The sequence below is a fragment of the Pristiophorus japonicus genome, chromosome 10 (assembly GCF_044704955.1).
Source record: "Pristiophorus japonicus isolate sPriJap1 chromosome 10, sPriJap1.hap1, whole genome shotgun sequence".
Classification (NCBI taxonomy): domain Eukaryota; kingdom Metazoa; phylum Chordata; class Chondrichthyes; family Pristiophoridae; genus Pristiophorus; species Pristiophorus japonicus.
In genome coordinates this window covers 109,763,612-109,785,458 of record NC_091986.1, presented here as the reverse complement: position 1 = coordinate 109,785,458, position 21,847 = coordinate 109,763,612, and the positions used below count along the sequence as shown (strand labels likewise).

Sequence of the window (21,847 nt, the reverse complement as noted above, 5' to 3'; positions counted from 1 at the left end):
ACACAGCATTCGTAACAAGATAGATGAGTTGACGGCACAACTACATATAAATGGGTATAGTCTGACAGCATTAAAGAGACATGGTTGCAAGGTGACCAAGGCTGGGTACTGAATATTCAGGGGTATTTGACAATTCAGAAGGATAGACAGAAAGGAAAAGGATGTGGGAGAGCTCCTTTAATAAAGGATGAGATCAGTGCAGTAATGAGAAATGATATTGGCTCAGAAGATCAAGATGTAGAATCAGTTTGAGTGGAGATAAGAAATAATATGGGGAAGAAGTCACTGGTTGGCCTAATCTATAAGCCCCTAACAGTAGCTACACTGTTGGATAGCGTGTAAATCAAGAAATAATGTAGGCTTGTAAAAAAGAAACGGCAATAATCATGGGCGATTTTAATCTTCATATTTATTGGACAAATCAAATTGTCCAAGGTAGCCTTGAGGAAGAGTTCATAGAGTTTATCCGGGATGGTTTCCTTGAACAATACATTGCGGACCCAACCAAAGAGCAGGCTATTTTAGATCTGGTACTGTGTAATGAGACAGGATTAATAAATGATCTCATAATAAAGGATCCTCCAGGAAAGAGTGATCATAGCATGGTTGAATTTCAAATTCAATTCGAGGGTGAGAAAGTTGGATCTCAAACCAGTGTCCTGAACTTAAATAAAGGAGATTACAAAGGTATGAAGGCAGAGTAAGCTAAGGTGGAATGGGAAAATAGATTAAAGTGTAAAACGGTTGAGAAGCAGTGGCGGACATTTAAGGAGATAATTCATAACTCTCAACAAAAATATATTCCAGTGAGAAGTAAAAACATTTAGAGACGGGAGAACCATCCATGGCTAACTAAGGAAGTAAACGTTGGTATCAAATTGAAAACAAAGTGGCCATGATTAGTGGGAGGCCAAAGGACTGGGAATCTTTTAAAAACCAGCAAAGGCGAACTAAAAAAATAGTAAAGAGAGGGAAAATAGATTATGAAAGTAAACTAGCAAGAAATATAAAAGCAGACAGTAAGAGCTTCTACAGGTATATAAAAAGGAAGGGAGTAGCTAAAGTAAACGTTGGTCCCTTAGAGCATGAGACTAGGGATTTAATAATGGGGAACAAGGAAATGGCAGAGACTTTGAACAAATATTTTGTTTCGGTCTTCACGGTAGAAGGCACTAAAAGCATCCCAATCATCGTAGGGAGTCCCTCGAATCGAGGATGACTTGCTTACATGTCAAAATGTTCACAGGTGTTTCAATGAAGGACCTAAAATTCCAGGTCCCGAACTAAATCTTGAGGGGTGGAAGATGCCTGTGTGTGGATTTTTTTAACGTGTGGTGGCCATTGCACACAAGCCACCACACGGCTTGACAGAGCTAGGTCTTACATAGAATGTAGAAACATAGAAAGTAGGTGCAGGAGTAGGCCATTCGGCCCTTCGAGCCTGCACCACCATTCAATGTGATCATGGCTGATCATGCAACTTCAGTACCCCATTCCTGCTTTCTCTCCATACCCCTTGATCCCTTTAGCCGTAAGGGCCACATCTAACTCCCTTTTGAATATATCCAACGAACTGGCCTCAACAACTTTCTGTGGTACAGAATTCCACAGGTACACAATTCTCTGAGTGAAGAAGTTTCTCCTCATCTCGGTCCTAAATGACTTACCCCTCATCCTTAGACTGTGACCCCTGGCTCTGGACTTCCCCAACATTGGGAACATTCTTCCTGCATCTAACCTGTCCAATCCTGTCAGAATTTTAATATGTTTCTATGAGATCCCCTCTCATTCTTCTAAATTCCAGTGAATATAAGCCTAGTCAATCCAGTCTTTCTTCATATGTCAGTACTGCCATCTCTGGAATCAGTCTGGTGAACCTTCGCTGTACTCCTTCAATAGCAAGAATGTTCTTCCTCAGATTAGGAGACTAAAACTGCACACAATACTCAAAGTGTGGTCTCACCAAGGCCCTATACAACTGCATTAAGACCTCCCTGCTCCTATACTCAAATCCCCTCGCTATGAAGGCCAGCATGGCATTTGCCTTCTTTACTGCCTGTTGTACCCGCATGCCTACCTTCAATGACTGATGTACCATGACACCCAGGTCTCGTTGCACCTCTCCTTTTCCTAATCTGTCACCATTCAGCTAATAATCTGCCTTCCTGTTTTTGCACCCAAAGTGGATAACCTCACACTTATGCACATTATATTGCATCTGCCATGCATTTGCCCACTCACCTAACCTGTCCAAGTGACCCTGCTACCTCTTAGCACCCTCCTCGCAGCTCACACTGCCACCCAGCTTAGTGTCATCTGCAAACTTGGAGATATTACATTCAATTCCTTTGTCTAAATCATTAATGTATATTGTAAATAGCTGGGGTCCCAGCACTGAACCCTGCAGCACCCGACTAGTCACTGCCTACCATTCTGAAAAGGACCCACTCTTTGCTTCCTGTCTGCCAACCAGTTCTCTATCCACGTCAATACATTACCCCCAAAACCATGTGCCATAATTTTTCCAACTAATCTCTTGTGTGGAACCTTGTCAGAATCCTTTTGAATGTCAAATACACCACATCCACTGGTTCTCTCTTAACAACTCTACTAGTTACATCCTCAAAAAATTCCAGAAGATTTGTCAAGCATGATTTCCCTTTCATAAATCTATGCTGACTTGGATCAATTCTGTCACTGCTTTCCAAATGCGCTGCTATTACATCTTTAATCATTGATTCCAACATTTTCCCCACTACCGATGTCAGGCTAACTGGTCTATGATTCCCTGTTTTCTCTCTCCGTCCTTTTTTAAAAAGTGGGGTTATATTAGCTACCCTCCAATCCATAGGAACTGAACCCAAATCTATAGAATGTTGGAAAATGACTACCAATACATCCACTATTTCTAGGGCCACTTCCTTAAGTACTCTGGGACACAGGCTATCAGGCCCTGGGGATTTATCGGCCTTCAGTCATAGAAATAGAAACATAGAAACATAGAAACATAGAAAAGGCCATTCGGCCTTTCTAGCCTGCACCGCCATTCAATGAGTTCATGGCTGAACATGCAACTTCAGTACCCCATTCCTGCTTTCTCGCCATACCCCTTGATCCCCCTAGTAGTAAGGACTACATCTAACTCCTTTTTGAATATATTTAGTGAATTGGCCTCAACAACTCTCTCTGCTTTTACCACCAAAGTGAACAACCTCACATTTATCCACATTATACTTAATCTGCCATGCATTTGCCCACTCACCTAACCTATCCAAGTCGCTCTGCAGCCTCATAGCATCCTCCTCATAGCTCACACTGCCACCCAACTTAGTGTCATCCGCAAATCAGGAGATACTACATTTAATCCTCTCGTCCAAATCATTAATGTACAATGTAAACAGCTGGGGCCCCAGCACAGAACCTTGCGGTACCCCACTAGTCAACGCCTGCCATTCTGAAAAGTACCCATTTACTCCTACTCTTTGCTTCCTGTCTGACAACCAGTTCTCAATCCATGTCAGCACACTACCCCCAATCCCATGTGCTTTAACTTTGCACATTAATCTCTTGTGTGGGATCTTGTCGAAAGCCTTCTGAAAGTCCAAATATACCACATCAACTGGTTCTCCCTTGTCCACTCTACTGGAAACAGTCCCTTCAATTTCCCTAACACCATTTCCTGACTAATAAGGATTTCCCTGCGTTCCCCCTTCTCGCTAGGCCCTCGGTTCCCTCGTATTTTTGGGAGGTTATTCATGTCTTCCTTAGTGAAGACAGAACCAAAGTATTTGGTCAATTGGTCTGCCATTTCCTTGTTCCCCATTATGAATTCCCCTGATTCTGACTGCAAGGGACCTGCATTTGTCTTCACTAATCTTTTTCTCTTCACATATCTGTAGAAGCTTTTGCAGTCAGTTTTTATGTTCCCTGCAAGCTTACTCTCATACTCTATTTTCCCCTTCCTAAGTAAACTCTTAGTCCTCCCCTGATGAATTCTAAATTTCTCCCAGTCCTCCGGTTTGCTGCTTTTTCTGGCCAATTTATATGCCTCTTCCTTGGATTTAACACTTTCCCTAATTTCCCTTGTTATCCACGGCTGAGCCATCTTCCTTTTTTATTCTTTCGCCACACAGGGTTGTACAATTGTGTAGTTCATCCATGTGATATTTAAATGTCTGCCATTGCCTATCCACCATCAACCCTTTAAGTATCATTCTCCAGTCTCATACCGTCGAAGTTTCTTTTCTTTAAGTTCAGGACCCTAGTCTCTGAATTAACTGTGTCACTCTCCATCTTAATGAAGAATTCTACCATATTATGGTCACTCTTCCCCAAGGGGCCAAGCACGACCAGATTGCTAATTAATCTTCTCTCGTGACACAAAACCTGCTCTCTAGTTGGTTCCTCGACATATTGGTCGAGAAAACCATCCCTTATACACTCGAGGAAATCCTCCTCCATAGTATTGCTACCAGTTTGGTTAGCCCAATCAATATGCAGATTAAAGTCACCCATGATAACTGCTGTACCCTTATTACACACTTCCCTAATTTCCTGTTTGATGCCATCCCCAACCTCCCTACTACTGTTTGGTGGTCTGTATACAATTTCTACTAATGTTTTCTGCCCTTTGGTGTTTCGCAGCTCTACCCAAATAGATTCCACATCATCCACGCTAACGTCCTTCCTTACTATTGCGTTAATCTCCTCTTTAACAAGTAATGCTACCCCATCTTCTTTTCCTTCTTCTCTGTCCTTCCTGGATATTGAATACCCCTGGATGTTGAATTCCCAGCCTTGGTTACCTTGGAGCCATGTCTCCGTAATCCCAATTACATCATATCTGTTAACAGCTATCTGCGCAGTCAATTCATCTATCTTATTACGAATGCTCCTCGCATTGAGACTCAGAGCCTTCAGGCTTGTTTTTTTTTAACACTCTTTGTTCTTTTAGAATTATGTTGTAATGTGGCCCTTTTTGATTTTTGCCCTTGATTTCTCTGCCCTCCACTCTTGCTTTTCTCCTTCCTACCTTTTGCTTCTGTCCCATTTTTACTTTCCTCTGCCTCCGTGCATAGATTCACATCACCCTACCTTTTTAGTTTAAACCCTCCCCAAAGGTACTAGCAAACACTCCACCTAGGACATCAGTTCCGGTCATGCCCAGGTGCAGACCATCCGGTTTTTCTGGTCCCACCTCCACCAGAACCGGTTCCAATGTCCCAGGAATTTGAATCCCTCCCCCTTGCACCATTCCTCAAGCCACGTATTCATCTGAGCTATCCTGCAATTCCTACTCTGACTAGCACGTGACACTGGTAGCAATCCTGAGATTACTACCTTTGAGCTCCTACTTTTTAATTTAACTCCTAGCTCCCTAAATTCAGCTTGTAGGACCTCATCCCATTTTTTACCTATATCGTTGGTGCCTATATGTATCACAACATCTGGCTGTTCACCCTCCCCCTCCAGAATGCGTTGCAGCCGCTCCGAGACATCCTTGACCCTTGCACCAGGGAGGCAACATACCATTCTGGAGTCTCGTTTGCGGCCGCAGAAGCGCCAATGTATTCCCCTTACAATAGAATCCCCTATCACTATAGCTCTCCCACTCTTTTTCCTGCCCTCTTGTGCAGCAGAGCCACCCCTGGTGCCATGAACTTGGCTACTGCTGCCTTCCCCTGATGAGTCATCTCCCCCAACAGTACCCAAGGTGGTGTATCTGTTTTGGACGGAGATGACCGCAGGGGACCCCTGCACTATGTTCCTTCCACTGCTCTTCCTGAAGGTTACCCATTCCCTATCTGGCTGTGTAACCTTCACCTGCAGTGTGACCAACTCACTTAATGTGCTATTCACGACATCCTCAGCATCACGGATGCTCCACAGTGAATCCCTCCGCAGCTCCAGCACTGCAATGCGGTCTGTCAGGAGCTGCAGCTGGATACACTTCCTGAAAATGTAGTCATCAGGGACTACATGTCCCTGACTTCCCGCATGACACGGGTCTGGGCTCTCTTGCCATGACTTAACCCTAAAATTAACCTAATTGACAACAACACCAAAGGTTTCTTACTAATCAGAAAAGAAAAAGAAAAAGATTAAATACTCACCAATCCACCAGCCAATCACTTACACTCTTGGCTGTGACATCACACTTCAATTTATTTTTACTCCTTCTGCCCCTACACCAGCTGACTCCTCCGACTTAGTCACCTTGAAACCACGTCTCTGTAATGGATGCTTTCCTGTGATGTCACGTGCTGATTTCTTTTTACTTCCCTCCCCTCACAGATCTGTTTGCACTGCTCGCAGTTAGCTCCTTTATCTCCCCTCTGATCTTGTGCTGTTGGTCCAGTAGCAGGGATTAACTAAGACGACTGGAGACCAGCTCTGCTGCACGGACCTAGTGTGCACACAAATTGCAGTCTGGGCTGGCCCATGCTGCCCCTGCGCCCTCGTCTCTTCTGGGCCCCGATCACATCCCTCTACAATCTCTCGCCACTCCTTCACCCTGACCTCGCCGCTCCTGCTGTACCTGCCCACGCTCCAATCACTGACCTGGAACTTGGTGACATCTATCTTCACTGCCGTTGCTCTTCTGCTCCAGCATGTACTGCTCGTACTTTGTCAAATGTGTTTTGAAAGTCCCTGTCCTCCTGCAACAACAGCCCCAAGAGATGAAGAAGACAGTACTTCAGAATCTAGTGGATAATCAAGAGGCTATAGGAAGGGAGGAACTTAAAACAATCACCATCACGAAAGAAAAAGTACTCGGTAAAATAATGGGACGAAAGGTGGACAAGTCCCCTGGATGTGATGGCTTGCATCCTAGGGTATTAAAAGAAGTGGCTGCAGAGATAATGGATGCATTGGTTGTAATCCACCAAAATTCTTTGGATTCTGGAGAAGTCCCAGCGGATTAGAAAACTGCAAATGTAATGTCCCTATTTTAAAAATGAGGCAGACAGAAAGCAGGAAACTATAAACCTGTTAGCCTAACATCTGTCCTTGGGAAAATGCTGGAGTACATTATTAAGGAAGCAGTAGCAGGACATTCAGTCAAGCAAAGTCAGCATGGTTTTATGAAAGGGAAATCACGTTTGACAAATTTGCTGGAGTTCTTTCAGGATGTAATGAGCAGGGTGGTTAAGGGGGAACCAGTGGATATTGTGTATTTGGATTTCCAGAAGGCATTCGATAAGGTGCCACATAAAAAGCTTAGTGCACAAGATAAAAGCCCATGGGGTTGGGGGTAATATATTAGCATGGATAGCAGATTAGCTAACTAATAGAAAACAGAGATGAGGGAATAAATGGGTCATTTTCTGGTTGGCAAATGATGACTAGTTACAATCTATATTAATGACTTAGACGAAGGGACCGAGTGTAAAGTAGCCAAGTTTGCTGATGATACAAAGATGAGTGGGAAAGCAAGTTGTGAGGAGGACACAAAAAATCTGCAAAAGGATATAGACAGGCTAAGTGAGTGAGCATACATTTGGTAGATGGAGTATAATGTGGGAAAGTGTGAGGTTATCCACTTTGGCAGGAAAAATAAAGCAAATTATTATTTAAATGGAGAGAAATTACAAAATGCTGCAGTACAGAGGGATCTGGAGGTCATTGCACATGAAACACAAAAAGTTAGTATGCAGGTGCAGCAAGTAATCAAGTAGGCAAATGGAATGTTGGCCTTCATTGCAAAGGGGATGGAGTATAAAAGCAGAGAAGTCCTGCTGTAGAGGGTATTGGTGAGGCCACACCTGGAGTACTGCGTACAGTTTTTATCTCCTTATTTGAGGAAGGATATACTTGCATTGGAGGCTGTTCAGAGAAGGTTCACTAGGTTGATTCTGGAGATAAGGGGGTTGACTTATGAAGATAGGTTCAGTAAGTTGGGCCTATACTCATTGAAGTTCAGAAGAATGAGAGGTGATCTTGTCGAAACATATCAGATACTGAGGGGGACTCGACAAGGTAGATGTGGAAACGATGTTTCCCCTCATGGGGGAATCTAGAACTGGGGATAAAGTTTCAGAATAAAGGGTTGCCCATTTAAAACAGAGATGAGGAGGAATTTCTTCTCTCAGAGGATTGTGAATCTGTGGAATTCTCTGCCCCAGAAAGCTGTGGAGGCTGGGTCATTGAGTATATTTAAGGTGGAGATAGACAGATTTTTGAGCGATAGGGTTGTGAATGGTTATGGGGAGCGGGCAGGGAAATGGAGCTGAGCACAAGATCAGATCAGCCATAATCTTATTGAATGGCGGAGCAGGCTCGAGAGGCCAAATGGCCTACTCCTGCTCCTATTTCTTATGTGCTTATATTCTTTGTTACCACTATACTTGTCTATTCCAACTCAATCTTGGCTGGTCTCCCACATTTTACCCTACATAAGCTAGAGGTGATCAAAAACTCGGCTGCCCGTGTCCTAACTCGCACCAAGTCCCACTCACCCATTATCCCTGTGCTCGCTGACCTACATTGGCTTCCAGTTAAGCAATGACTCAAAATTCTCATCCTTATTTTCAAATCCCTGCATGGCCTCGCCCCTCCCTATGGGTCCAATTTTGGCCAGGAGTTGCTCCGTTTTTTTTGGAGTAACTTGGTTTTTCTGGCATAACTTAAAAATCCCCATTTTGCACTCGGCCTGGGCTAAGGGTGGGAGCAATTGAACTGCCGACATCAATGGCTGAACCAAGCAAAATCATCGGGGAAGCTGCAGCAAGGAAATGAAGAGGCTGGGTGCGAGCAGCGATTCAACTGGCCGACATCGGGGCCCACAGAGCGGCTGCAGCAAGTAAAATCACCGGAGAGGCTGCAGCAAGTAAACGGAGAAGCTGGGGGGATGGTGGAGGAGAGAGAGAGGGAGTGAGGTCACAAGACTTGAGGGGGGGAGGAGAGAGGAGAGAGAGGTCACAAGAAAGCTGACCATCAATACAACATGTCGCACATTATGACGCACAGCATCATAGAGAGGACCATTGGCATCTTGAAACAGCGTTTCCGATGCCTGGATCATTCCGGAGGCTACTTGCAATACTGCCCTGAGATTGTCGGTCACATCACTGTTGTGTGCTGCATGTTGCATAACTTAGCCATCATGAGGCAGCAGCAGCTGATAGTGGAAGAAGACAACCCACCTGCGGTGAGAGTGGCTGATGATAATGATTTGGCAGGTGATGAGCAGGTGGAGGATGATGACGAGGTTGGAAACCATGCAAGTGCCTGAGGCTGGAGCATGACATCAGAGGCCATCGTGCTCCTTTAACGATTGCTCGAGCCTTGCACCAGCAGCTGATCCGTGAACGCTTTACTGATGCCTGACGGCTCAGCGACAACTATTCCGCATGGACATGTTTATTTGTTGGAGCTGTTCCTAAATGTTGTGTTGTGTTAATGGAACATGATTCAGTTTTAATGTAAAATATATTTTATTCAAAAGTTTACAATGTACTTACCTTTAGTGTAATAAAATTATTCTTGAATCAAACTTTGCTTTAATATGACTCTTTAAGACCACTTAAAAACTTTAAGATCACTTATAAAGTTGTAAATTTACATAACTTACAAAAAACTTTCAATTTGAAAACAGTTACAACAGTAACATTAACAACAACAACAACAGCAGCAAAGAAAGGCTGCACCCATCTCTCATCCCCCTTAGTCTAACACTGCCTGCCGCGCTTAGTCTTGGACTCTCCACCACACCTGCCCACAGGCGGTGGCGCAGTGTATTTGGGCTTGATACCAAGCTTAGTCCTTCTAACATCTTGGTGAATGTTCTTCATGGGTGATGGTAGTGGGGGGCATTGCGGTGGTTAGGTGTTAATGTGGAGCTTGGGTCTCTTCAGAGGCTGGTGTGGGGGATTGCAGTGGGAGCGGCAGTTGATTCTGTCAATGGCACATGGTCTGAGTGTGTTTCCTTATTGCAGCAGTTAACTCACACATGCCCTCCCTCATGGCCTGTGTCATTGCCAGGTGTCGTCCTTTCCAGTACCTCCGACATTCCCTCCCTCATGGCCACTGTCATTCTTTCCACTACCTCTGACATTCCCTTCCCCACGGACACAATTCCCTCACTGATGTTCCCGACAACGTTCCCATTTCCCGTGCCATTACTGTTACTTCTCCCGACAGTCCCGCTACCTCATCACTCACCCCACTGATGGTATCCACGAGTGATCGTGTAAGGTCACTGCTCTCCCCACTCAATGCCATGATCTGAACCACATCTGTTGCATCCTGCATCTCAGGAGAGTGTGGTCGATTTCCCCTTCCCCTCACCCTGGGTCTGCCTCGCGGCATGCTCGGACGGTGAGGTCCTGGGTGTTCCATGCTGCGTCACACCACCACTGGGACCCGCAACCTCGGACGGTGGGAAACCATGGAATGTTGCACCAGAACTCAAACCACTTCCCACGGAAGGGGGTCCCAACGCCAATTCCATTAACGCGACCTCCTCAAGATTCAATACAATAGTGTCCCCTTCATCCATCTCCATCCCCTCTCCCCCCCATGTTGGTCTGGAGGGTTGGCTTGGAAGATGTTCTCGTGCACAGGCTCGTCCGCGTCGAATCTTCAGGATTGGCATCAGGTTCTGCAAAATATACCAGAACAGTCAAATGGTTAGCAACAGAGGAGAGGGTAGGATGGGTGGCATGAGTAGGCTCACACATAGCAGGCCAGGCAGCAGGTTGATTTGAAGGACCACGATGAATTTGCAGGCGTTACCTTCTCCCTTGAGTGTGGGCTCAGCTTGTGCAGTACTGATTGCTTTTCTCCAAATAGGACCCATCAAAGCAGCGCCCCTCTCTTTCAAGGGTGTCAGTAAGTGCAGATTTGGCGGGCCTCTTCCTGTTTGATTTCTTTCCCTTTTGTTGTGGGACAATTTCCTCTGCAAAGATGAAAATGCAACTTTTTAGAGAGGGTGTCTTTCTGCTGGGTGGGACATATACAGCTGGTCACATTTACAATTGCAATTGCATTGAATAAATAAAAATATTACTTACACTAACTACTTGACCAAGGTCCTACCATTTCTTTTTACACTGGCTTCCAGATCTCTTGGTGTTCACCAATGCGCAGTAATCTACTGCAACTTGGTTCCAGCATTTCTTCATTTCTTTGGGTGGCACTTTTGTGTGATCTCTGCTGGTATCCAGCTCCTGCCATCTGGTCTCAATGACATTAACTAGTATCTCCACTTCGCGATGCGTGAAATTCTTCGTTCTTGGTGCACGTTGTTGCATTGCTGTATTCCTGCAGCTGCAGCTGGTCTGAGACACAGCACTTTTTCAATGCTCTTAGACATAGTGATTTTTCCAAACACACAGTCCTTATTTTGCATGCAGCAATGATTTTCAGAAATACAGCATTCCTTCTGGCAGGCATGCAGTAATGATATTAACAAACAGAGCACTGCTTCTTGAATTCAGCAGGTAATTTCGTTCCACAGCACTCCTTCTGGCACCAAAACACAAGTAGCTGCGTATCTCTTTAAAAATGGCCGATTGCCAACTTTCAATGCTACTGCGCATGCGCGGACTTTGGCACCGGACTCCACTGCATATGTGCAGATGTCCCGGCACTGTTTTTGGCGCAGGACGTTGGCTCCACCCCCAATTCGACTGGCCACGCTGTGCGACCACAGGGAGGAGGCCGGACAGCGGCCAAAGTGGGAAGGAATTTTTTCGGCGCACTTCTGAATGGAGAAAAGCGATGCATCTCCGGTAAATGCGCCAAAAAATGGCCTGGGCCAAAATTGAGCCCATGCTCTGTAATCTCCTCCAGCCCCACAACCCCCCGAGATGTCTGCGCTCCTCTAATTCTGCCCTCTTGAGCATTCCTGATTATAATCACTCAATCATTGGTAGCTGTGTCTTCTGTTGCCTAGGCCCCAAGCTCTGGAACTCCCTGCCTAAACCTCTCTACCTCTCTTTCCTCCTTCGAGACTCTCCTTAAAACATGCCTCTTTGACCAAGCTTTTGGTCACCTGCGCTAATTTCTAATTCTGCGGCTCAGTGTCAATTTTTTTAATTTCATACTACTCCTGTGAAATGCCTTGGAACGTTATATAAATGCAAGTTGTTTTTGTTATTTAAGTGGATAAGTCATGCAGTCCAGGTAGGACGCATCCTAGGTTGCTGATGGGAATAAAGGTAGGAATTGTGGTGCTGGCCACAATCTTTCAATTCTCCTTAGATACAGTGGTCGTGCTAGATGACTGGAGGATTGCAAATGTTGCACCTTTGGGTGCAGACTCAATGGGCTGAATGACCTCCTTTTGTGCTGTACCATTCTATGATCCTATGATTCCATACAGTGGCACTAGACCTGCTTTATTTCATAAAATAGTTGCAAAGGTATGTAGATTGTTATTTTCTTTTAATGGGATTGCTTACTCTCTTCAACAGTCACATGGGAGGAATTTCTGCCCCCAGTAAATGGAACGGACAACTGAATGTTTCTTACAACATTGGACCTGGCTTCACGGACAGTTATTCCTCACAGTAAGTCTGTGTTTGTGATAGATAAGAGCAAACTGTAATGTTCCTGCACGTTTTACAACATTGACAACATTCTATCTAGCCTTCTCTTTAGCCTATTCCACTGTATAGTATCCATGTTTGTGACCACTGCATTGAAGAACCCAAATCTCAGATTGTCGTACTTCATAATAACATTGATATTTTCAATATAAAAGTCTAATAAGAACACAACCAGTAGCCAATTTGTATTCTTACAATGCAAAACTAGAAGTACAATGTAATTAATTATCTATTTTATACTAAAAATGGTGACTGCTCTCAGGATTACAAAGGAAACGCACCAGTAGGTGTTGCTGTGAATGTAATGTTCAGATAAATTGAAAACAATGGGGCAGTACCTAATATTATGTGACAGCACCACCTGGAACTCTAGTAATTCCCATGTTTTTTTCTTAAAATAAATGGCAATTTAGGGCTTCCAAAAGCTTTTATATAGAGCTTTATGTACTGTTGGTCAACATTTGCACGTGGAAATTCATTTCCATGAATGAAACAAATCATAATTAAAACTGCATCTGTTAAGTAGCACGCAAGAATTACCTAATCGCGTATGTGCACTACACAAACAATTTCAAATTGAAATTTTGAATGGAAGGTATAAAATGGATATAAAGTGAGCCAGAGATGAAAACTGAGGTACAGCAAAGCTCAGCACAGCCGAGAAATAGAAGATTGCATAAGAAAATGGCTGCTGAGGCCATCTGTTCTCTCGCAGGAGAGCAATTGCATGGACAGAAACATACAGAAAAATGATTGGCAGAGATAACGTGTGATAAAACATAGCAACACCCCCCAAGAGCAGCAGAAAAATCATCATTAACCCCAACCACCTGACTAAAAACCACAACTAGGATTTCATGCCCCCCTCCCCCCACTGAGCAGGAAATGCCACATGCCCCATCTAACTGAAAAGACAAACTTTCTCTCTATATCCTTCCAATGTCCTTGGCCTTTCGCTCATTGCCTCTCTCCCCCTCTCTCCATTCCCTTCCTCCTTCACCCTCCTTTCTACCTTACTCGCCCAGCCTCTTTTTATTCCTAACCCCACACCTTCCTCCAAAATAACTGGTGTTTCTTTGAAAGAAACATCATTAGGTTGATGTAGCGTCTGAACTTGTTGGTTGTATTGCCACTTAAAATATCACTATCTTTGAAGTTAGTTATTATCATGCAAAACTAAACCTTGGATTTTGATCAAAATATTAGTAGAGTTTGCTGACATATTAGTGATAATCAAGCCTCAAGATTTAAGTAATTTTCTGTTTGTTTGGTTGAAAAAATTTCAACTTTCAGTAATGTTATGTATATAGCCTACTGGAGCTAAGACATAAAGCCGAGAAGTTAATCATTTAAATACCCTACCTAACCTTGGGGGTGGTGAAACTAATCATAGCTCTGTATCACCATACCAAGAGATGATCAGCTAATTTATCTCGAAATCATCCTGGGATTGCCCTTACTTGGTACCACTCTTACACATGGAATCGTAGCTGGAGCATCTCCAGCAATGGCTTCTGTTCCCACTCTTCACTGTTACCCCCAGAGTGCCCCAAAGATCTATCCTTGGTTCCCATCTCTCCCTCATCTACATTATCCTCTAGATGATTCCTGGGAGAAGAGGGTTGTCCAATGAGGAGAGATTGAGTAGAAGGGGCCTATATTTTCTGGAGTTTAGAAGAATGAGAGGTGATCTAATTGAAACGTATAAAATTCTTAGAGGGCTTGACAAGTAGATGCTGAGAGGCTGTTTCCACTGGCTGGAGACTCTAGACCTAGGGGTCATAGTTTCAGGAAAAGCGTTGGCCATTTAGGACTGAGATGAGAAATTTCTTCACAGATGGTTTTGAATCTTTGGAATTCTCTACCCCAGAGGGCTGAGGATGCTCAGTCATTGAGTATATTCAAGACAGAGATTGATAGATTTTTGAACACTGAGCAATCAAGGGATATGGGGATAGGGTGGGAAATTGGAGTTGAGGTAGATGATCAACCAGGATCTTATTGCATGGTGGAACAGAATCGAGGGGCTGTATGGCTCCTGCTCCTATTTCTTATGTACCTCACTAATGGGATCAGCTTCTTGATGTACTCAGTTCTACCTCTCCACCACCTTTCATGATCTGTCCACTGCCTCTGTTGTCAAAATCTTTGTCTAATATCCACTCATGCATGAGCTGCAATTTCCTCCAATTAACCATTGAGTAGACCGAAGCCATCATCTTCAGCCCCCACTAAAATATCGTAACCTCGCCAGTAATTCCTTCCCTCTCCCTGGCTATTATCTCAGGATGAACCAGACTATTCACAATCTCAGCATCTATCTTCAAACCCAAGTTTCCAATGCTATATCTTCCCCATCACAAAGACCTCCTACTTCCACCTCTGTAATATCGCCCATCTCCACCCCTTCCTCATGCCATCTGTTCCTTAAAACTTTATCCATGCCCTTTGTCACCTCAAGTCTCAACTACTCCAAAGCTGCTCTGGCCAGCCTTCTATACCCCAACCTCTGTAAGCTTCAGCTCACCTGAAACTCTGTTGCCGAATCCATCACTCCTGTCCTTGCTAACCTGCGTTTGCCTATAGGCAGAACTTTAAACTGCAGTGAGAGGTGTAAAATGTGAATAGTTAGCCTGAACATTTATGTTAATTTTTTTACTGGAGATTTATTTAAAATTTTAGAAAAGTCAGAATGCACGTTTACACAAGAAATGAGGTGAGACGAATATACAATGTAATTGGTAAAATTCGAGGAGCAATAGAACCAGGTGAGAATATTTATGAATTTAAAATTATTTGAATTTGTTGCATTTTGTATTTATAATATTGCATGTTTTTGAAGTGCTCGAGATCTTTTATATTACAAAAAGTTGAATACACTTTGGACAATGATTTCTTTGCTAAATTATATAGAACAAATTGTGCAGTAGAGGAGTTCTGAGATTGGCCAGAATGCAGAGGACTCTATTTGACATTTGATCTGGAAGTGCTTGACATTGATACTGTTGCGTATGCAATAACTCAATAAGCTTAGTACTGTGAACTCAATCGGGTGTGACCTGATTCTATTTTATTAGCTCTAAACATGGAGACTTTCTTTATATACAAGGGCTGCACGTATATGTCTGTGGCCCAATGACCTCCGACGGTCGCTCCCCCTGGTGGCAGGTAAGCCCAGGCATACAAACATTACATCATTACCCCCCTAAGTTCTTGGTATCAATCATATTTACAAATCGAGACGGTCCGGGGCTTTCCGCTCCCGGGTTGATTGTCTCAGTTCAATTCCAGATCTGGGTGAGCTCTCTGAGTCATTCATGACTTGAGGCTGGGTAGCCGATCTAATGGGAGTGGCAGTGTCCATGTCAGGGATTGAAAGTCCAGATTAATTGACAACAGCAGGGTCTTTTGATGGCTGAATATGAATCGGTTGGTCATTGATGGTGTCTTTTTCAAGCTATTCTGATTTGTCTGTGTGCTGCAGTTTCATCTGATCAATGTGCCTGTTGCATATTTGCCCATTAGTGAGCCTGACAATAAGCACCCTGTTACCCTCCTTGGCCATAGCAGTGCCAGTGACCCACTTGGGGCCTTGACCATAATTTATCACATACACAGGATCATTAATAGAGATGTCGCATGACACGGCAGTGCGATCATGATACCACTGCTGATGTTGACGTCTTTTTTCGACGTGATCGTTAAGATCAGGGTGAACAAGCAAGAGCCTGATATTGAGACCTCTCCATCAACAGTTCAATAGGGGGGACCCCGGTACGTTTGTGGGGTCTTGTCCTGTAACTAAGCAGTATGTGTGACAAGCGAGTCTGAAAAGAACTGTAAGTTACTGAAGTTGCATGTTCAGCCATGAACTCATTGAATGGCAGTGCAGGCTCGAAGGGCCGAATGGCCTACTCCTGCACTTATTTTCTATGTTTCTATGTTACGCGTTTCAGGCTCTGCTTGATGGTTTGAATGGCCCGCTCCACTTGACCATTGGACACGGGTTTGAATGGTTTTGACCTTACATGCTTTATACCATTGAGTCTCATAAACTTGAATCTCCAAACTTGTGAAGCATGATCCGTTGTCGCTCACAACGATGTTGGGCAGACCATGAGTGGCGACCATGGCACGAAGGCTCTCAATGGTGGCTGTGGATGTGCTGGATGACATGATTACACATTCTATCCATTTGGAATACGCATCCATCACCACCAAAAACATTTTGCCCAGGAAAGGACCCACATAGTCGATGTGGATCCTCGACCATGGTTTGGATGGCCATGAGCACAGACTTAGCGGAGATTCCACTGGTGCATTGCTTAACTGCATGCAAGTGTTGTACTGATGCACGCATGACTCCAAATCAGAGTCAATGCCAGGCCACCAAACGTGAGACCTGGCAATGGCCTTCATCATCACAATACCGGGATGGTTACTGTGTAAATCCCATACAAATCGCTCCCTGCCTTTCTTGGGCATAACAACACGATTACCCCATAGCAAACAATCAGATTGAACGGATAGTTCGTCTTTTCAACAGTTGTAAGGTTTAGTCTCATCACGCACTTCCCTGGGAAAAGCCGACCAATCACCACTAAGGACAAAACGTTTTACAACTGATGAGATCGGATCCTGGCTGGTCGAGGTCCTAACTTGTTGAGCAGTGACAGGTGACCCTTCATTCTCAAAGGCATCCATGACCAACAGTAGGTCTGCGAACTGTGGCATTTCCACTTCCCGCGTGGGCAACGGTAAACGGCTCAATGCATTGGCACAATTCTCGGTGCCAGGTCTATGGCGAATGACATAATCATAGGCAGACAATGTCAGCGCCCACCTCTGGATGCGGGACGACGTGTTGGTATTGGATACCTCTATGCTCTGAAAACAAAGATATGAGCAGCTTGTGATCAGTTTCAAACTTGAAACGAAGCCCAAACAGATACTGGTGCATCTTTTAACCTCATATACGCAGGCTAAAGCTTCTTTCTCTATCATGCCATAGGCTCTTTCCGCTTTAGACATGCTTCTCGACGCGTACGCACTGAGTTGTAGTTTGCCCAACTCACTGGATTGTTGGAGCACACGACCAATCCCATGTGATGAAACGTCACCGGCCAATACTAAACGCTTGCACAGGTCAAAATGTACCAGCAATTTGTTGGAATAAAGCAGATACACTGTAGGTCCTGTCTTGAGATACACTCCAAACCCAGTAGTCGCCTTTTCTGAGCAGCATGTGCAGTGGCTCCAATAGTGTGCTCAATTTAGGTAAGAAATTACTGAAGTAGTTGAGAAGACCAAGGAACGAACGCAGCTCCGTCACATTCTGGGGTCTGGGTGCATTTTTGATGGCCTCTGTTTTCGAGTCCGTAGGCCTGATGCCATCTGCAGCGATCTTTCTTCCCAAGAATTTGACTTCCAGTGCTATAAAGACGCACTTTGAACATTTCAGCCTGAGCCCCACTTTGTCCAGATGATGTAGAACCACTTCTAGGTTGTGCAGGTGTTCAGCAGTGTCACGACCTGTGACCAGAATGTTGTCTTGGAACGCCACAGTTCTACGGATGGACTTCAGTAAACTCTCCATGTTTCTCTGAAACATGGCTGCAGCCAAGCAAATTCTGAAAGGACACCTGTTGTAAATGAACAGCCCTTTATGCGTATTGATGCGCGTACGTTTCTTCGACGATTCAAAGCTCCTGTGTCATATAGGCCAACGTCAGATCCAATTTGGTGAATGAGTTTCCCCCTGCTAGCGTTGCAAACACGTCATCAGCCTTTGGTAACGGGTACTGATCCTGTTTCAAAACTCGGTTGATTGTAATCTTGTAGTCGCCACAAATCCTGACAGTGCCATCACTCTTCAGCACAGGAACAATGAGACTTGCCCATTCGTTAAATTCAACCGGTGAAATGACCGCTTCATGTTGGAGTCTGTCCAGTTTGATTTTGACCTTCTCCCTCATCATGTACAGGACCGCCCAGGCTTTGTGATGGACTGGTCTTGCATCCGAGTCCAGGTGGATCTGCACCTTGGCTCCCGTGAAGCTGCCGATGCCCGGTTCAAACAGCGAGGGAAATTTGCTCAGCACTTGAGCACACGAAGTGTCATCCACCGATGACAAAGCTTTATTTTAATTCCAGTTCCACTTTATTTTATCAAGCCAACTCCTGCTGAACTGTGTTGGACCATTGCCTGGAATGATCCACAGCGATAGATCATGAACCGCCCATCATACGACATCTTGACTGCTGCACTGCCAATCACTGGTATGAGCTCTTTGGTGTAGGTACTCAATTTTGCATTTACTGGACTCAGCTTGGGTTTCACGGCCTTGTTGTCCCATAGCTTTTCGAAAGTCCTCTGGCTCATAATTGACTGACTCGTACCTGTATCTAATTCCATAGATACCGGCATGCCGTTTAATTTTACTTCAATCATTATCGGTTGGCTCTTTGTCAGGAACAAATGTACACTTCCTCTTCGGATATCTCGGATTGCATTGCCGGATCTGCTCCGGATTGGTCATCATCATCCAAGTGGTGTGTCGCGGCACGCTTGCTGAGCTGCGGACACATCCGCTGAAGGTGCACCATTTTCACACAGCCTCTACAAATATACTGTCGGAAATGGCACTGATGAGGCCGATGATTGCCCCCACAACGCCAACAGGGTGAAATCGGATTCATGCCCAATGGCAGACTTCGAGCAGCTACAGGTTTCGCAAACACAGTCGGGTAGGCCCTGCCAGGTGCAGCTCTGCCAACCGACGACACAATCTTGGTGCATAGTACTTGCCGTGGAGTTCCAACTCTGCGAGGATATCTGCTTTGTACTATCGACCATGGTCAGGCAAGCCTGGGCGATCGTGATGGCCCTACTCAGATCCAGCGTCTCCACAGCCAGCAGCTTCTGCAGGATCACCTTGTGGTTTATATCTATTAAAAAGACGTCACGCAGCATGTCTTCCAACATGGTTCCAATCTTATACGGCCCAGCGAGACATCTCAGGTCGGCAACAAATTCCACCACGTCCTGGCCCTCAAAACGAACATGCTTGTAAAAGCGATATCTCGAGATAATGATGCTTTCTTTAGGTTTGAGATGATCCCGAATCAGAGCACACAATTCCTCATAGGTCTTTTCCGTTGGACATGCACGTGAGAGCAGATTCTTTATGAGGCCATCGATTTTTGGACCACAAACCGTGAGGAAAACCGCCCTGCGCCTAACTGCGTCAGCATCTTCATCCATCTTGTTGGCCACGAAGTACTGGCCGAGGCAATCTGTAAAATCCTCCCAGTCTTCTCCCTCCACAAATCGCTCCAGGATTCCAACGGTGCTCATTTTTTGCTGTGTGTGAAAGTTTGTATTGTGCCTCGTTGCCAGATGTTGTGTATGCAATAACTCAATAGGCTTAGTACCATTAACTCAATCAGGTGCGACCTGATTCTACTTTATTAGCTCTCAAAGTGAGGATAAAACATGGAGGCATTCTTTATTACAAGGGCTGCACCTGTATGTCTGTGGCCCAATGACCTCTGACGGTCGCTCCCCCTGGTGGCAGGTAAACCCAGGCATATATACATTACAGATACACATGTCTCAAAAGGGTAAACTGTCTCCACTTCCATTAGAAACATATGCTTGCTTTATCAATCCACAAAAATCACACCCATCCTTTTAAAAAAAATCATTTTCAGAAAAGCGTGAATATCTCTTGATATTGATGAAGATGTGCTCACATGAAAAAGAAAATAAACATTATCTTTATTTGCTGTGACAGATCGGTATGTCATACTTGGAGGGCATCGTGATGCATGGGGCTTTGGCAGCATTGATCCAACGTCAGGAGCCGCTGTTGTGCATGAAGCCATAAGGAGCTTTGCAAAACTCATAAAAGAAGGTTAAAAAAATCTCTGAATGTAGTATATGTCATGGCATTTACTATTTTGCTGTAAGTGGCCTTTTTTTTCTTCACATTAAATTACAGCCAAGTGAGCTGGCCCCATGGGCGACTATAATAGATCGGCTCCACTGCTTGTAGAGTATGTGTCAGTGATCCAGAGTATATTAGATATTTTTTTAGTAAAGCATGTCTCAACATGTGGATTCCTGTCTTATAATGGATAGCAATACATATATTTTGCTTTTAAAAGGAGTTAAGCCAGTATTGTACAAATATCCTTCGAGTGTAAAAAGAAAACAACTTTCATCTGCATTTAGCTCCACCGTCTTTAGCCTTAACTGGGAAGTGAAATTTAGATGGTGGTCTCATGAAGCATGCCAGTACCTCATTACTGTCAGCATACCTTCATGGCCCAATCCCAAAACCAACTTAGTTTACTGGTGCTGGTAATTTAAGTGCAAAATTATACCCCTTAAAGGTGAACTACTCTTTGTTGCTATTATCTGATTCTATATAGGTTGGAGGCCCAGAAGAACCATGGTATTTGCCAGCTGGGATGCAGAAGAATTTGGTTTGTTGGGCTCCACAGAGTGGGCAGAGGTAAGTTGTTTGAAAGTTGAGAACAGGGAGCATGCACACTGTATGTATATTTCAATCATCGAAGTAATGGAAAGGCAGTTTTATGTAATATTCACAATGCTTTTAAAACCCCAACTTGTACTGTAGTAACACCTTCCATTGCTATTTATTTATTTTGTAGCATTTCATTTCAGCACTGCTAGATTTGTGTCAGATTTGAAGTTATTTCATGATAGAGACATAGAAACATAGAAAATAGGTGCAGGGATAGGCCATTCGGCCCTTCAAGCCTGCACCATCATTCAATATGGCCATGGCTGATCATGCAACTTTAGTACCTCATTCCTGCTTTCTCTCCATACCCCTTGATCCCTTTAGCCATAAGGGCCACATCTAACTCCCTTTTGAATATATCTAACGAACTGGCCTCAACAACTTTCTGTGGTAGAGAGTTCCACAGGTTCACAATTCTCTGAGTGAAGAAGTTTCTCCTCATCTCGGTCCTAAATGACTTACCCCTTATCCTTAGACTGTGACCCCTGGCTCTGGACTTCCCCAACATCGGGAACATTCTTCCTGCATCTAACCTGTCCAATCCCGTCAGAATTTTATATGTCTCTATGAGATCCCCTCTCATTCTTCTAAATTCCAGTGAATATAAGCCTAGTCGATCCAGTCTTTCTTCGTATGTCAGTCCTGCCATCCTGGGAATCAGTCTGGTGAACCTTCGCTGCACTCCCTCAATAGCAAGAATGTCCTTCCTCAGATTAGGAGACCAAAACTGTAAACAATATT

The 21,847-nt window shown here is 44.3% G+C and overlaps 1 protein-coding gene across 1 annotated transcript in view; it reads left to right on the top strand.

The window, feature by feature from the left end:
• The window catches only part of naalad2 (N-acetylated alpha-linked acidic dipeptidase 2), a 316,092-nt gene that overhangs the window by 227,870 nt on the left and 66,375 nt on the right, over positions 1-21,847 (top strand). The window contains exons 8-11 of the mRNA XM_070891469.1: positions 12,420-12,515; positions 15,237-15,322; positions 20,351-20,470; positions 20,991-21,073. Coding sequence (XP_070747570.1) covers positions 12,420-12,515; positions 15,237-15,322; positions 20,351-20,470; positions 20,991-21,073 — 385 coding nt within the window. The remainder of the gene's footprint in view (positions 1-12,419; positions 12,516-15,236; positions 15,323-20,350; positions 20,471-20,990; positions 21,074-21,847) is intronic.